This window comes from Centropristis striata, chromosome 22 (assembly GCF_030273125.1).
Source record: "Centropristis striata isolate RG_2023a ecotype Rhode Island chromosome 22, C.striata_1.0, whole genome shotgun sequence".
Taxonomy (NCBI): domain Eukaryota; kingdom Metazoa; phylum Chordata; class Actinopteri; order Perciformes; family Serranidae; genus Centropristis; species Centropristis striata.
This window is the reverse complement of record NC_081538.1, coordinates 17,690,172-17,708,510: the sequence shown is the minus strand read 5'-3', so window position 1 is coordinate 17,708,510 and position 18,339 is coordinate 17,690,172. Positions and strand designations below refer to the sequence as shown.

Genomic DNA, 18,339 nt, shown 5'->3' with positions numbered 1-18,339 from the left:
TGTGAAAGAGGTACTCCTCCTTCAATGCAGTCTGGAATTTGTTGGTGTAAAGGTCTCAGGTTCATACACTGGAAGCCCATAAGTAAACACACACTGGAGAAAAAGTACTGATCTCAATGCAGGCTTTTTATTTAGGTCACAGGCGAAGTTATGCAGATCTGGACTCAGACTGACACAGCTCTCGCAGGATCCCAGTCAGAATGAGCCCCGATTTTTTGTAATAATTTACATTTTATTCTTCTTGGGCTGAGCCTGCCCCATACAGAAAATGGACGTACACGCAACCGAGCCAGTTACCAATAACAACAGCTGTTCACGATGTTTGTTTTACACAATGTTTGTGTGTGTGTGTGTGTGTGTGTGTGTGTGTGCGTGTGTGTGTGTGTGTGTTGTTCTTACAGGCACGTATCAATGATTTACCAAGCCTAAACATGACAGCTTGTAATCACAATTTATTTCTGTGAGAATGAGATTATAAAATTACTGTGGTGTAACAGTGATGTACTTTACTTCTTTTTTCCCCATTTAATCACAGTGACAAAATGTATACATTAATGAGTAAATAAAACAGGAAAAGGTTTAAAGAAGACACTTTCCACCAATTTATCAGTTAAATCACTTGGTAGTAACAAGGATATAACGTGTACACTCACCATGTCCTTTAATACCCCCACCCACCAATCAACCCCATCTAGCCGCCCTTTTGTGGGCATATGTGTGACAAGAGAATGTTCACCATATTCTTAATAATGGGACGTGGTGGGTGGAGGTTGTGTGGCAGGTGGTGGGCGAGGACCATCTCCCAGGCATCGATCAGATGAACATTCAGTCCTTTGAACATGGTTCTCAGCACATTGTTACACTGCAGTGAGAGCCAGTCACTGTTGGTTAACGACCCATGAAGCGACAAAGCTTTGAGGTTTCCTGTCCGGATGATGACCAGCGTACCTGGAGACCTGTCCAGCAGCCGCACCACCGCCCTGCGGATGTTCTGCAGCCGCCGGATGTAGATCTCCATGGGAAAAGTGGCAAAGTGAGCCCAGACGCCAAAAACTACAACAGTGTTGGTGCCTCCGATGACACCATCCAGTTCATTGGCAATATATCGAAGCTCACTGGTTGAGACAACAACGATACGGATCGGAGGACCATGGAAGCGGGACGTCACCAAGATGTTGTTTGCATAGTCCAAGGAGATGTAAGGTCCAGCTTGTTTTGGGCTGTGCAGGTCAAACTCCTTAAGATCTGAAAGTATTACAGAGAGAACAGATGAAGCTGCAGTGGTAGAAAAATCAAAGTGTTTCCAGAAATCCCTGTGGTAGATACCTGGTAGTGCTGCGTTGAGGTATTCATAAAACTGCCTGACAGTGGAATCTCCATACATGTGGACCACTTTGCCTTTCAGACACTGAGTGATGGCAGAGGCATTGTTGAACTGGTGAACTGTGGTGCCATCTAGTGCTCGCCACACACCCTGGTAGTAATAGCCAGAGGGTCCAGATGTCACAATGCTGCTCTTCACCTCTGATTGATCTGAAAGCGAGTTAAAAGTGGAGTCATTTTAAGTTTTTGTTATTGTCAACATAAAAAGACCAAAACCAAACCTTAAAATGGCTGTATTTATTTCTTATGGACTATCCTTACTTCTGAGGGACTAGATTCACTTCTAACTGTGGTTGCCACATTCATGAACGTTTAGCCATATGCTCCATATACTAAGCACACTTGGGCCAAACTCTCTCTATAAAAGAATTCTACACAAAAGCAATACTTTTTCCCCATGTGTTTTTGCCTGTCTAATTCCATTGTATGTAGCACACTCCATTTTTAATTATTTTGACTATAGGCACTGGTGGCAGGTAGAAAATTATGCTTTACCTTGCTTTTTAGGCAACACAGTAACACTGGCCGGTCCTGAAGTCTGAATGGAGACTTTCAAGTTGATGCCACTGAAAAAAAAGCACATTTAATAAAATACCTCTAACACACACACTACCTCCTATCACAGGAGCTCAACATCACTGTTGGTTCTACGTGACAGTGGCCTTTCCCCAGTTCTACCACATTTCAGGAAATTAAAATGTACCCGAGCCAATCTGGGACCACAGCACAGACCACAGCAAAACTGGCCAATCAGGGACTGTGTTGTGGATGATGATGCAATATATAAAGGATGCTGCTTGCCAAACAGAAATGGAAGCTCCCGAAAAAACAAACGTGAATGCTAGCTTTAAAAAAGGCCAAGCTCTATGTGATAGGATGGTCTTACCAGGCTACAACATCAACATACAGTGGCAAGAAAAAGTATGTGAACCTTTTGAATTTACCTGGTTTTCTGTTTTAATTTCTCATAAAATGTGATCTGAACTGAATCTTAGTCCCAAGTAAAGACAAGCACATTGCGTTTGTCTTTACTTGGGACTGATAAACTTGGGAATACATTTTCCCCTCAATGATGGCAATGATGCTGCCTGAGGCAGCGAAGCAGCCCCAAATCAAGATGCTCCCTCCATCTACTTCACCGTTGGGATGATGTCCTCATGTTGGTAAGCGGTGCCCGTTTTATGCTATGCATAGTGCTGCATGTTCTTCCTGAACAATTCAACCTCAGTTTCATCAGTCCACCAAACATTTTCCCAGTAGCGTTGTGGAGTCTAAAGGAGTTTTTTTGGCAAACTTCAGGAGTGCAGTGATGCCTTTTTCAGAAAGCAGTAGCTTCCTCCGTGGTGTCCTGCCATGACCTGTTCAATCTTTTGCGTATAGACTCATGAACAGATATGTTAACCACTGCCGATGATTGCTTAAAGTCTTTGAGTGAACTAGGCTTGGCACACACTTGTAGGGAGAGTAGCCACAGTACTTGTCATCTCCATCTTTGGACAATTTGTCTAACTGTGGACTGAAGTCCGATGCAAATGAACAATTCTTGATCGTAGTTCTTGGAGATCCCCTTTTTACGAGGCATGGTTCACATCAGCAGATGCTTCTTGTGAACAACAAACTCATAAGTTTCTGGTTTACGATCCTCCAGAACCGTTTATTGGGCGCTATGAATGTCTATCAAAAGCGTCTGTAAGTATCTCTTAGCCAATCGTATCAGTTATACCAGATAACGTGTGTAGAGCGACAGAAATGGATGTTTACATAGCCGGACTAGCCCTCTAGCATCTCTACTTTGAGACAAAAATGGGCTAAGAAACGGCCCTGGTTTCCAGACTGCCTGGAGGTTCGAAATGAAATCGAGCGCGCAAGGCAGTATGGGTATACCCAGGCTAGCTCTACACCTCACTCAATGACTCAAATCTTGTTTCATTGATTGGACTCCAGGTTTGCTAACTCCTGACTCCAATTAGCTCTTGATGGAGTCATTAGCCAAAGGGTTCACTTAATTTTTACAACAGAAATATGAATGTATCATGGATGTGTTCAATAAAGACATGAACTATTAGAAATGGTTGTGTGGTATACTTGGGACTGAGATGCAGATCAGATCACATTTTACAAATAAATGCATAAAGCTAGGTAATTTCAAAGGGTTCACGTACCACTGTACATACAAGATAAGAGCAAAGAACATGTTAAGATGCAGTGAGTTGCAGGCAGTGATGAACCATTAGATAATCATCAGCTGACTTTGCAGCTGCCCTCAGCTTTACAGATATTGCAGCAACTTTCTGCTCATTGTCCTGGTTTTACGCCCCACTACTTCACTGTTTTGGACAGATATTCTCCTCTTGACTTGGTTGAGACCAACTAGAGGTTAGAGGAGAGTGAATATTATACACAACTGTACTACTACTACAACTACTACTACTACTACATAAATAGATAACTGTTTGTGAGCACTTTAGCCAAAGCTTGCTGTGCTGCCTTGTCGTGGCAAAAAATGTGTCCATCTTGAAATTTCCGAAAAACCCAGATCCAAAATTTAAAAAAGGAAAGAAAAATTCATTTACAACAAAATTTGATTTGTTTTATCTCTAAAAAACTTCCCACCAAGGAGATACACACTGGTATGTATTTATTAGAAGTCCCACAATATGCCAGTCCTGTCTTTCTAAGACCTCACCTTTGAAAGAGTTTGTTCTCATTGGCCTTGAGGTTTTGTTTGATTCCTCCCATAGCATGGTTGATCCTGGCATCACAACTCAAATTTTTTGGCTTGTAGCAGAACCAAGGTTCGCCTGTACGGAGGTCAGTGTAGTTGCACAATGGCTGGGTTGGACGTAGGCACACATTACAGAAAGTCGTTTCAGAAAGTGAGCCAGATTGGAAGACACTTTTGAAGTAAATCCTGTCAGGCTGTTCACTGTTCAACCTGTTCAGCACTTGAATAGCCTCACGAGGGTGAACCAGCATCACCTGATTGGAAAGAGAACCAGAGTTGTCAATAAGACCAATGACATTCATTCACATTCTCACTCACAGACAAATAAAGACATTTATAAAGATTTACTTCTTTGTAAATTAGATTGGTCTTCTATCACTGGAGAATTGTCTATGGACCTGAACAGTGAAGCCAATGAGGAAGTGCCTTAAACCTGCATTCTTTGTGATGGCCATCAGGGGGCGACTTCACTCGTTCCATACAGAAGTCAGTTTCTATGTAAGTCAATAGGAATATGATCCAAATTCTCACTTGATTTATTATCTCACCACATTCTCATAATGAAATCACTCGTGAGTTTCAAATCTTCTTCATTACAGCATGATGCTCATTTAGTAAATTATGGTCCCATTTCAAGTAAAATAGATGATAAAGCAGGGTATGGTTTCGAACATGGCTACCATATGATTGATGGGTTACTGCCACTGGGCAATGTGTGTTTTCGTCTTTACTGTTTACAGTATATTTTAATTTCATCAAAGTTAACTGTAAAATTTTGTTTGGGGGACAGGGTTAAGTGATTAATCAGTTAGAAGATAAATCAAAAACTAGTTTTCAGCATCACCTCAACCTGTGCGTCTCCTTCCCAGAGTAAAGAGAAAACAGCAGAGTAGCTGCCATTGAGATGATCCATCACTTGCCCAACCACACCAGCACCAAGCTTCTGATTGTGCAGGCGGGCCACCAAGAAGTCTCTCCCAGACTTCTTGGGACGGCCATGGAAATCAGACATTTTGATAATAATCTCCAGCTGATCGCCGACATGCCACTGTCCTCCTGTCCTCCCTGGGAGAATGGTGAAGGTGCTGTGAGCTGGATCACTGGTCTGATCCAGGGAAAGAGGATCTGACAGAGGTGGAGCTTCAGGCCAAGCAATGGAGTCTAGTAGGAGGAGTTCCTCCAGAGCATCCTCAGGTGATCGTGGCTGGAAGGTGCAGAAGCTGTGATGCATGTCAGGCTCAGTGGAGACTTTCGGGATGATGATGGTGGAGTTCCCTTTATTCCTAGCCGGAGACTAGCAGGAGAGAGATGGTGACAAAGATACATCAAACAAATGCACTGAGAGCAAATTAACAAAATATGGAAAACAGATAAGCACAAAATGCATAATTAGGAACTGTTGATCTAGGCCTGGGCAATTCTATGATCGTGATTCGTGAATGCAATAAATTTTAAATATAGTGTTTTTTTTATTTTTCCATATCTGTTAGCTGCAGGAATTTCGACCTTTCCAACTTCCCCTGTGGCCCTTACGACAGGACACAGAGGCTGCATGAGCAGTGGGGTGGTATGTGGTGGTGGAGGTATAGACTGTTTTTTTTAATACACTGAAAAAAGAAAATAGTTGAACCAACTTAATTGAATTGTTTCATTTGGTAACACCTAAATGAATTAAGTTCTTTCAAATTAATTTAAAATCAATTGTGTTAATCTAACTTATTAAATTAATTTGAAAGAACTTAATTCATTTAGGTGTTACCAAATGAAACAATTCTAATAAGTTGGTTCTTTTTTCAGTGTATAAAGCTCTTGTATGGATCTTTTCAAAACAAACTGCCATCTGCTGGTGGTCATTGACTTACCCCAAAACTTTTTATAACACATGTGCAATGCGTAACTACTATGCACATACAGTATCATTCATACAATGTAGATATAAATGGTATATTTTGTTTCTTCTCAAGTCACATGAGGCATAGTCTGCGCTGTAGCATGACAGCATGGTTGAGTTAGCTAAGTTTGCTAGGCTAAGTAGTGTTGTGATCCCGCACGTGTGAATCTTGGTTTCATTTGTGGGCTTGAACTGATGTGGATTAAAATGCATCAGCATTGTCATCCAACTCTCAAAATGGCATGTCCCCTCCATTTTGATCATATGGGAAGGAACACAGCCAGAGACCCTTCCTGCCAGGATGCCTCTCCACTGACCTGCCAGAGGGACACAGAGGTCTGCGTCCCCCAGAGACCCCTCCCCCTCTTCCTCAACTCCTGCAGAGCACCTCTGCATCTCAGGTTGGAGGCCCTTCTGCATACATTTTCATTTTTCAACAAGGAATTCTGAAACAACTCCCAGTCTTTATCTGCGCTAAAGGTTAGACTATTAAACATACGTTCATTGCAACTGCCAAAGAAGACTTCCTCAACAAACAAGGACAAGCGAAACTTAATATATTATTATTAATTAATTATTGAAACCAAACCTTCTTCCTGCGCTGTCTCTGAAAGGATGTCATCCTTTTCTCAACTGGACTGTGAGTAATGTAAATGGGATTGGATAAGAAAATCAGCAAGGACTTAAGTACAAAGTATTTGACCTGTAATCAATGATTTGGTTATGTGTGTTTCAAATATAATTGAGGTCAAGTTCTTAGGGGATTTCACTTTACTTCTGCCCAAACTTGAAAAAGGCCTTAACCATCTACAGGGTGTAACGTAATCAACTCAAACGCTTCTTCTGTCTTCTTTCTTTTATTTAGTTCTTAAGTTTCAATTAAGCAATTAAGGTTGAAAAATACTGTAATTACTCAAACTGCCGTACATCAAATATACACAAATATAAAGTTACCATTAAGCCTTAAATTAATTTCACTAAGCCAACATTACTCCAAACAGTTATTACAGTGATGGCCCTTGGGCTGCTGCTGTTGCTTGCCCTGCCCGTGTTTATCTCTTGCAGATGCTGCTGGCCAGCTCCTCCCACCTCGTTGGGGGGATTTACTTCACCTGCTGCTCACCTATATAGGCTTGGTGGATCCAAGATGGCGGCCTCTTTCTCCCTCTGGGATGGCTGGTGCTCCCAGGGGTGGCTTTGTTTGGTTTTGGGTTATATTTGCTTGGTTCTTTTGGTTCCTTTAAGATTTTCATCACTGTTGTACACTTAAAAGTTGGTTGTTTTTCCTTAAATAAATGTGTGAATTACTTTACCTGGCAGCTGCGTGGTCCTCCCTTTTGTTTGGTTGTGCCCTCTAATGTGCTGGGCATAATAAATGGGGGCTCGTCCTATGTTGCATCTGGGGTTTTTGGTTAGTAGTTTGTGTGAAACTGAGTTTGTGGGAGGCCTATGGTAGCTGGTTGTTTCTGTGTTTGGTTGCTGTGGTCTCTGGTTCTTGGGCCCGGTGAGTTGTGGTAGTGCATGGGGCATGTGGTTACACAGAGTGTGGCTGCAGGGAGGGTTGTTGATGGTCAGTTCTATTCTGGCTGGGGCATCTGTAGTTCCTCCACATAGGCTGTAGCAGCTTTTCCTGGTTAGAGGGGATTGCTGGGTTTGTTATTTTCCAGGGCTCTTTGCTATTTTTGTGTGTTGTCCGTGTGGTTAGTAGCAATTGTCTCGGGGGCACCATCCGTAGCTTTGGCTGAAGGCTGTTTGTCTTCCCCAAATGCAAGCGGGCTCTAGGTGTATAAGTTCCCGCCAGCAGTACAACACATGAAGACTAGGGTTCAGTTATTTAGCTTATGGTTAGGCAGTTAGGGAGGAGGCTCCTTTTCATGTAAACCCTCTCTGTGGTGGTGCTTTGGGTGACTACTGCACTGTGGTTCGTTTCTCGGGTTGTGCTGTGGGCACGGGGTCTCGACTGGTTGAATTGTTTGGTTGTCTGCATCATGTCGAAGGAGCACAGGAATCCGTTGGTTGCTGAGTTTTTGAAGCGGCCAGGACGCGGTACGTTGTCTCAGTTTGCTAAGACGGATTTAGTTGACTTAGCTGTGCATTTTGGTTGGGAGAAGCCGGAGCATGTGCCTAAAAAAGCTGATCTGAGGGTCATTGTTGAGGGGCTGCTAGTGTCAGGGGGGGTTTTAGAGCTTGAGCAGAGTAAACCTACTCCTGGTGGGAAGCTTCCAGAGGTTTTTGAGAAGCTGTCGTTTGACCAATATATGCAGCTGGAGAAGGAGAAGGCAGAGATGGAAAAGGAAAGGTTGCGGTTTCAGTTGGAGCATGAAAGGCTGCAGGCAGAGTAGACACAGAAGGCAAGGGAGGCAGATGTGCAAGTAGCCTTGGAAAGGGAGAGATTAAAAGTTGAACAAATGAAACTGGAGTTGTTAAGAGAGGGGAAGGCTAGTGCGTCTCTCTTAGGGGCTGGTGTGCCAGGCCAAGCTGGTAGTTTTTCTGGTTTTGATGTTGCTGGTAATTTGAGTCTGTTGCCCAAATTCAATGAAAGGGACCCGGACACGTTCTTTTCTTTGTTTGAGCGTGTGGCTGATGCCAGGGGGTGTCCTGACATTGATAGAACTTTGATGCTGCAGTGTGTGTTCACAGGTAAGGCTCAGGAAGCATATTCTGCCCTTAGTCCTGTGGATGGCAAAATTTACTCAAAAGTGAAGGCTGCGGTGCTGAAGGCTTATGAACTGGTCCCGGAGGCTTATAGGCAGAGATTTCGGGGCTGGAAGAGGGGTGAAAGACAAACTCATGTTGAGTTTGTTCGTGACATTTCGGGCCATTTTGCACGTTGGTGTTCAGCCTCTGATGTGGATAGTTTTAATGGTCTTTGTGATCTCATTGTGTTAGAACAATTGAAAAACTCTGTTCCTCATCACATTGCCGTATACATTAATGAGTGCAGGGTTAAGTCAGCTTCGGAAGCTGCCGTTTTGGCAGATGACTATGTGCTGATTCATGCTGGTAGTTCAGAGTGGCGTAGGTTTGGGGCTAATGGCGTGCAGGAAGAAAGTGGGAGGTCGGGTCCGGGCAAGTTTGTGGGGACTCAGCAGGTCTCTCAGGCCAGTGTCAGAAGTGTCCCTGGCACAGATGGGGAAATTTGATCCTAATAAGGTCTGTCATTTGTGCAGGAACAAGGGTCACTGGAAGGGAGAGTGTCCACTGTCCAAGCCAGAACAAAGGTCAAATGGGTCTGTTGGTTCTGTGTATGCGAAATCTGTTGGTTTTGTTGCCTCAGCGTCGTCATTTCGGGACCAAAGGTGGCCCTGCAGACAGGCTATGGGGGGACCCCAGGAAGTTGATGAGTCTTATGCTCCTTTTATGAGGGATGGGTTTGTGTCTATGGGTAAGGGGGAGAGGAAACCAGTTAGGATTTTGCGAGACACAGGAGCGAGCCAGAGCTTTGTCCTGGAGGGGGTGTTGCCGTTTTCATCGGGGTCAGACACCGGTGATACAACTCCTGTGCTTGGTATTAGTTTAGTTCCTGTGTTGGTGCCGTTGCACCGCCTGAACTTATTTTCTGACCTGGTTGAAGGTGAAGTGGTCATGGGGGTGCGTAGTTTTTTTCCTATGGATGGGGTGGATGTTGTCATGGGCAACGATTTGGCTGGCGCACGAGTGTGGGGAGATGTTGCACCACCGCTGGTGGTTACAGAGTCGATGGGGTGCTCTGGGTCTCTGGATGAGTGTGCAAGGCAGCACCCCAACATTTTCCCTGCGTGTGTTGTCACTCAGGCAATGAGCAGAGTGAACTCACGAGAGGAGGTTGGGCCTGCTCAGTCTGATTCCTCACAGGGGTGTTCTCAGGGCGATGTTCCTGGAGAGGTTGGGGTTCAGGCGGGGGGGTGTGTGTGATGGCCCTTGGGCTGCTGCTGTTGCTTGCCCTGCCTGTGTTTATCTCTTGCTGATCCTGCTGGCCAGCTCCTCCCTCCTTGTTGGGGGGATTTACTTCACCTGCTGCTCACCTATATAGGCTTGGTGGATCCAAGATGGCGGCCTCTTTCTCCCTCTGGGATGGCTGGTGCTCCCAGGGGTGGCTTTGTTTGGTTTTGGGTTATATTTGCTTGGTTCTTTTGGTTCCTTTAGGATTTTCATCACTGTTGTACACTTAAAAGTTGGTTGTTTTTCCTTAAATAGATGTGCGAATTACTTTACCTGGCAGCTGCGTGGTCCTCCCTTTTGTTTGGTTGTGCCCTCTAATGTGCTGGGCATAACACTCACTACTACTATCATGCCATCACATTAACCTAACATTAACATAAGAACACAGAATTTAGAAATGAACTACAATAGCATTTTACAATCAAATACGTATTCAACTTGCAACAAATAACAACATAAAACCATTTTCGCTCAAGTGGCATCCCTGGAAATGGCCAGCAATCAAAGTCCCTCTTGAAATCAGCTTCTGTCTCCAACAGCTGCAATATGTCCTTCTCAGCCTCTCACCTCATGCAGGGATGCGCAGTACTTCTTGCTTTCAAAATAAAAGCCTCTCTCCATTTCTTTGGTTTAACAGCACAATTGTTGTAATATTTGTGTAGCCACATCATTTGAGGTTGTATGTTTTTTTTTTTTTTTTTTTTTTTACATGTATGACATTAAGTCATACATGTAAAGTAACTTTACTAACTTCTTTGATTGGCTCACACACTGATTTACATACAATATACTTTTAATTGGCTCTTAACAAACACACAGGTTTGTAGAAGCTGCCCAGCAGCACATGGCCATTGTCCTCCACGGCAGGAAAATGCCATTTCTCCCCCAACACTACCTTGTGGTATTTACGACATGTAGCTTCACACACACACACACACACACACACTCTCACTCACTCACTCACTCACTCACTCACTCACTCTTCCTTTTTCGCAGAGCTTACACTGTAGATAATTTCAGATTACACTTTGTAGCTCTCTATACTCCATAGATTGTATGCTTTTCATTTGCTTTACTTGTTTATTTAGAATAAATATCTTTCTGGAATATAAATGCTGTTCATTTAATGTTGTACTCTGTGAACGATATGTCAACCTATTCTATGAAAATTCAAACACTACTAAATAGAAATGTGGTAATTTGATATAATTATTAAGTTAATTAATAATCAGTGTTTCAAATTGAGAATTTAGTAACTTTATGAGACTGATTTAGGTGAATTGGCTATATTTTTCTGTTTTACAGAGTGGTGCCCCTTTCCGAGGTGACTTAGAGTAAATCAAGTCATATCATTTATTATAATCAATAATTATTCATGATAATTATTAATAATTCTGATAGCTATCTAATCACACTTTTGAACCATGACATACACAAATGTTGCTCAGGTTCATCCTTACATATTTGATATCCTTATGGGAGGGATAGCATTTATGATAACATACTTTTTAATTTTTTTTTACATATTTGACAACCTGTGCAAGTTATCATTTATTCATAAAAGAGGCATCCTAAATACCCAACAGTAGCATACGCTAAATGAAGAAAATACTAACCAATGCTTCATCAGCACACTATTGTCACAGCAGAACTTTAACCCAGGAGAACGGGGTTCATGTGCCGTGTGAAAACAAAAGTAAATACATTTTTACATAACTTACGGTAGTCACATCATCCTCGTAACTGCTTCACTTCTTCCATTTATGTACATTTATTTACTGTTTAAACTGCATTTTATAACGTCTAATCACAAGGTTTTTGCCCTAGACCTAGGTCAGTGGTTTTGCAGCCTTGTAGAACCTGATAATGTAATAAATTCCCGTTAATGTAATAACCCTGTTAATGTAATAAAAATCTGCACTTGCACTGAAAATGTAATAAAACCTGATAATGTAATAACTTCCCAATAATGTAATAAAGTGCATTTCCCAATAATGTAATACACTTTTAACCAATAATGTAATAAAGTATTACATTAATGGGAGGTTATTACATTATCAGGTTAGCCTTCATTTCGCAAGTCCTGATAATGTAATAACTTCCCTATAATGTAATAAAGTGCAGCAGACCACCCATTACTTGAGTTCAAGTGGTGATACTGTGTAGGCAACACTAGCTCAAGAGCTCTAGCGCCACCAACAGGTCAAAGTTGAATGTTTATTAACTTTTGACCCGTTCATCCGTTTTTCACAAACGAGGTATCCATGACACACGAATGCATTCAACAGCTTCTTGAAATCTAAAGGTGCTTGGCCGTGACAACCAATCAAACTTAATGGCTATGTCGCCAAACAGGAAGTTAGCCCATTTCTCAGCAACCCTTTAACATATCTTAACCAAACTTGGTACATAGAGTCATGGCATCATCCTGGGAACACTGAAACAATTTGGTGAACTTCGACATCTAGGGGGCGGTGCAATATCGAAAATGTGTTTTAACTCCTATATCTTCACATAAGTGGATTGCAAACTTATTTTTCAATGTCTGGTGATATTGCCAGACCTCTCCAAATAGCTCCAAAACTATTTTGCACATCAGAATTTGGCTGACATTCTGATCTTTGAGCATCCTGGTGTTAAACTTGAACTCTTATTGACATTAAACCGGCTTAAAACCTAGGAAAAAAACCTGGTCTCAACCAGCCTTGGTGCCATCCACTATACATGCCCTTTCATCATTGCTTGCAGCTTTTATACGTTTTTGGAATGGTTTATTTTGTATTTCAAACCATTATTATTATTAATGTTAATGTTAATATTAATTATTAGGCAAGTTGTATTTTTGAGGATTAATTTCATTATTGAACAACAACCATGTTCTTAATGAACCCAAAAGACTCATTAATATCAAAGCTGAATATTTTTGGAAGTTGGAGTGGGGCTTTTTTAGTTTTAGTTATTTTAGGAGGATATATGTGTGTGCAGGTGACTATTACTGTGCATAATTATTAGGCAACTTAACAAAAAACAAATATATTCCCATTTCAATTATTTATTTTCACCAGGGAAACCAATATAACAGCTCAACATTCACAAATATACATTTCTGACATTCAAAAACAAAACAAAAACAAATCAGTGACCAATATAGCCACCTTTCTTTGCAAGGACACTCAAAAGCCTGCCATCCATGGATTCTGTCAGTGTTTTGATCTGTTCACGATCAACATTTCGTGCAGCAGCAACCACAGCCTCCCAGACACTATTCAGAGAGGTGTACTGTTTTCCCTCCTTGTAAATCTCACATTTGATGAGGGACCACAGGTTCTCTATGGGGTTCAGATCAGGTGAACAAGGAGGCCATGTCATTAGTTTTTCTTCTTTTAGACCCTTTCTTGCCAGCCACGCTGTGGAGTACTTGGATGCGTGTGATGGAGCATTGTCCTGCATGAAAATCATGTTTTTCTTGAAGGATGCGGACTTCTTCCTGTACCACTGCTTGAAGAAGGTGTCTTCCAGAAACTGGCAGTAGGACTGGGAGTTGAGCTTGAGTCCATCCTCAACCCGGAAAGGCCCCACAAGCTCATCTTTGATGATACCAGCCCATACCAGTACCCCACCTCCACCTTGCTGGCGTCTGAGTCGGACTGGAGCTCTCTGCCCTTTACTGATCCAGCCACGGGCCCATCCATCTGGCCCATCAAGACTCACTCGCATTTCATCAGTCCATAAAACCTTAGAAAAATCAGTCTTGAGATATTTCTTCAGTCTTGACGTTTCAGCTTGTGTGTCTTGTTCAGTGGTGGGCGTTTTTCAGCCTTTCTTACCTTGGCCATGTCTCTGAGTATTGCACACCTTGTGCTTTTGTGCACTCCAGTGATGTTGCAGCTCTGAAATATGGCAAAACTGGTGGCAAGTGGCATCTTGGCAGCTGCACGCTTGACTTTTCTCAGTTCATGGGCAGTTATTTTACGCCTTGGTGTTTCCACACGCTTCTTGCGACCCTGTTGACTATTTTGAATGAAGCGCTTGATTGTTCGATGATCACGCTTCAGAAGCTTGGCAATTTTAAGAGTACTGCATCCCTCTGCAATATATCTCACTATTTTTGACTTTTCGGAGCCTGTCAAGTCCCTCTTCTGACCCATTTTGCCAAAGGAAAGGAAGTTGCCTAATAATTATGCACACCTGATATAGGGTGTTGATGTCATTAGACCACACCCCTTCTCATTACAGAGATGCACATCACCTGATATGCTTAATTGGTAGTAGGCTTTCGAGCCTATACAGCTTGGAGTAAGACAACATGCATAAAGAGGATGATGTGGTCAAAATACTCATTTGCCTAATAATTCTGCACTCCCTGTATGTAACTACTTGTGCCTAGTGCTTTCAGAACATTTTCACATAATCAACAGCAATATTAGGCTACAAAGCACTGCTCAAACAGTGCAGTAACACTTTACTTTTTACTAAGTACATAGGTTGGATACATTGTATTAGGGACCCTGTAAAATAAAGTGTTACCAACTGTGTTTTGAGCTCGTTAAATATCACTGGCAAATTGCAGTGAACTCCAAATGCAACAATTTTGTATTTGTTTATTTATTTAATTTCAACACACAACAAAAGTAACCTATATCAAGAAAAGCCAGTAATATATAGTGTTACCAACAGTGCTCTGAACTTTTTAAATATCACTGGCAAATGGCAGTGGACTCCAAATGCAACAATTTTGTATTTGTTCAGTTAATTTCAACACACAACAAAAGCAACCTATCCAGAAAAGCAACCTCATTTTAGAGCCACCATTTTAGAACTTCTTTATGGTTGATATCTTCATCATGGCTATTTTCAACATGGATTTGAACTTTCTTTCGGCATCCATATACTGAACTGGTGTATAATCCATAAACCAATAGCAAATAGACAATGTATTATCGTTATTGAATGTGAATATTATATGAAATAACTTCACTAACCAAAGCCTCATTTGCCCTCCATGTTTTAGTAGATAGACTAATTGAAGTAAATATAGAATATAAAATACATTTATAATAAAACAAGGGACTTTATACACTGGACAGCTATCGATGAGTCTTTGGTACCAGCATGTAGTTAGAAAAACTATGTAGGTAATGCAATACTTGTAATGTAATACTATATTTTTGATTATTTGTATTAGTAGTAATAATATATTACTGGAGATGATTAAAGACAATAATAGTAGTAATAATAATAACAACTAGAAACAACTAGAGTGGATGCAATATACTGGCTAAAATGTTGCTATGTTGCTGAGCTCACTGAGCTAGCTGCTTAATTTGAAACATGTGCATCAAGGACATATACGGAGAGACCTTTGACCTTCGTCATCAAATCAATTAATCTTTAAGTCCCTACAAACACTCATACCAAATTTGAAGCACTTTTACCAATGCATTCTGGAGATACTGCACTCAAGATTATCATGGCTGTCAGAGAGCCAAATGGTTTTGATTTTGAAAAAGCTGTTTGACACATTTGTTCAACTTGGTCTGAAGATCATATGCTAAGTTTCATGAAGATTGGACAGAATATGTGGCCCCCTAGAGGTCAAAGGTCACCAGATGTTTTGGGTGTCCCCAGGATGATGTCATGAGTCATATGATGATGTCATGATGTCATATGTACCAAGTTTGGTTAAGATATGCTAAAGGGTTACTGAGAAATGGGCTTACTTCCTGTTTGGTGACCTCACCATCAAGTTTGATTGGCTGTCACAGCCAAGTGCCTTTGAATTTCAAGAAGATGTTGAATGCATTAGTGTGTCATGGTCTGAAGATCATCTGGGCCAAGATTAGAGAAGATAAGACAAAATTTGTGATAAGAGAGGCCTTTTAAAGGTTTTTGATCAAATCAAAGATGCTGGAAAATCCAATATGGCCGAAAACCCCCATTGAGGATGCATTGAGTTCGGATTGGCCCAAGCGTTCCAGTGATATCTCGTTTGTGAAAAACGGATGAACAGGTCAAAAGTTAATAAACATTCAACTTTGACCTGTTGGTGGCGCTAGAGCTCTTGAGCTAGAGTTGCCTACACAGTATCACCACTTGAACTCAAGTAATGGGTGGTCTGCTGCACTTTATTACATTATCAGGACTTGCGAAATGAAGGCTAACCAAATAATGTAATAACCTCCCATTAATGTAATACTTTATTACATTATTGGTTAAAAGTGTATTACATTATTGGGAAATGCACTTTATTACATTATTGGGAAGTTATTACATTATCAGGTTTTATTACATTTTCACTGGACTCAAGTGCAGATTTTTATTACATTAACAGGGTTATTACATTAACGGGAATTTATTACATTATCAGGTTCTACAAGCCTTTTTTTTTCAACATGAACCATGTGTGCTAGTTTTAGAATGCTCTGCACTCATGGGTTATTTCAACAAACACTCATATGTGTCATTATGTGTCAACGGTCTATTCTACCATTCAAGACTGTGAGTGTTACATATGAAGTACTCATGTTGTTGGCCCAGGGCAACAAGAATTTTAAGGCTGACGGATTAATTTGATGTTGATGCATTTACATTGAGCAAAAAATTACATTTTTAATTTTAATTAATTTTTAAGTCAATAATCCATTAAAAGGTCATCACCATCCCCTCAGTGCTCATCTGTTTTCCTTCAATTAACTTTTTTCAAACTCCATCTGTGTTACCCATTTGTCAAGATTTGAGCCTTCAGTAAGAATTAATAGGAACACATAGATTATTTTGGTCTAAAGTATAGGATATTTTCAGCCCTATTTTATAACTAGAGTCAGCTGTAAGATTGGGAGAGAAAATATAATTTAACTGTAAGAACATTACGGTTTCTGAGCCACATTGTGTTTGAAAACAATGTCTTGAAACCTGACTAATAATAAATGTAAAGTCACATTAAAACCAAGTTCTCACCTTCAGAACGTCTGTGTTATGTAGCAGAAAGGTGAAGACAAGGACAGCCAGAAAGAGAAAAATGGCAGCAAGCTCCTTTCTTGTACAAACTCTGGCTTTCATGATCGCCTTCATCTATGGCTGCAGCATGACAGTGTGGCCACTTCCTCTGGTGCTGGATTGAAAAAATAAAAATGAAACTTACACCTCGTTGTCTCGAAGAACCTTATTTCCTCCTTATGAACTCCTCTTTACACTAATAGTGTAACATGTCTGGCTTTTAATTATTAGGACTGAACTTAACTTGATACATTATCACAAGTATGAGAACATTTCTTATTGTTTATATGTTACATGTCTCCAGCTAAATGCAGAGAAGACAAAGGTTATAATTTTCGGCCCTAAAAATGAAAGATCTAAGATCAGCGCTCACCTTGGCTCTATGTCATTGACAGCTACAAATCAAGCCAGAAATCTTGGTGTAATTATTGACTCAGACCTGAACTTCAACAGCCATCTAAAGCTTATCACTAAATCTGCCTATTAACACCTGAAAAACACAGCTAGAATTAAGGGGTTTCTGTCCAAACAAGACATGGAAAAACTTATCCATGGATTTATTCTTAGTAGGTTGGATTATTGCAATGGCATCTTCACAGGTCTTAACAAAAAATCAATCAGGCAGCTGCAGCTGATCCAGAACGCTGCCGCCAGAGTCCTCATAAACACGAGGAAACTGGACCATATTACACCCGTCCTTGAATCACTACACTGGCTTCCAGTGAGTCAGAGGATAGATTTTAAAATCTTACTGCTGGTCTACAAAGCACTGAATGATCTCGAACCAAATTACATGCTTGATCTGCTACCTCTCTATAAAGCATCCAGACCCCTTATCTGCTGTACTCTACTGCCCTTACTTTTTAACTACGCAATGTTTGACTTGTGCTTTTTATTATTTTATCTATTTTCTTATCCTGCTGAATCTTATTTTATCTTATTTCTATTTCTATTTCCCTGTTTTAATTGACTGTTTTTACTGTTTTCAGTTGTGTCTTGCTGTTTTTAATGTTTATGTAAAGCACTTTGAATTACCTTGTGTTGAATTGTGCTGTACAAATAAACTTGCCTTGCCTTGCCTACATAAATATCAACGAAAGCCTCGATGCTTCATTAGCCCTCATTTGCCCCTCCTTAAGTTCATAGAACAACTGTACTGTTGGCCTTCAACAGGATCATCATTAAACAGACAAAAACCAACCAATAAGATTCACCTTCAAAAGTAAAACATTTTTAACGACATACAATGCCTTGAGCAAATAGATTTTTTCAACACACAAATGGCGTCCTCTCTTGTTCCCTTTACACTAAACCAACCGATCAGAGTACACGTCATCATGTCCAACGCTTTCATCCCATCCCCATCAAAAAATCTTCCTGTAAGTCAACTCACCAGACTGAAGAATATGATCCAGAAGAATAC

The 18,339-nt window shown here is 40.9% G+C and overlaps 1 protein-coding gene across 1 annotated transcript; it reads right to left on the bottom strand.

Annotated features, from left to right (window-relative positions):
* Window positions 1-403: 403 nt before the first annotated feature.
* On the bottom strand, window positions 404-16,991 carry LOC131960475 (NXPE family member 3-like). Its single transcript, XM_059325705.1, has 6 exons — window positions 16,867-16,991; window positions 4,953-5,391; window positions 4,070-4,362; window positions 1,879-1,949; window positions 1,327-1,533; window positions 404-1,245 (listed from the first exon to the last, which is right to left on the bottom strand). Exons 1-6 carry the CDS (start codon window positions 16,989-16,991, stop codon window positions 692-694), a joined length of 1,689 nt encoding a protein of 562 aa, XP_059181688.1. The 3' UTR covers window positions 404-691.
* Window positions 16,992-18,339: the final 1,348 nt, after the last annotated feature.

Coding starts and splice junctions, on each gene's coding strand:
- LOC131960475 (XM_059325705.1), bottom strand. CDS start 16,991: ATGAAGGCGATCATGAAAGCCAGAGTTTGTACAAGAAAGGAGCTTGCT. Junction 1,950..4,069: donor GAGAACAAACTCTTTCAAAG/GTGAGGTCTTAG, acceptor CTTTTTTTTCAG/TGGCATCAACTTGAAAGTCT. Junction 1,246..1,326: donor CCTCAACGCAGCACTACCAG/GTATCTACCACA, acceptor TAATACTTTCAG/ATCTTAAGGAGTTTGACCTG.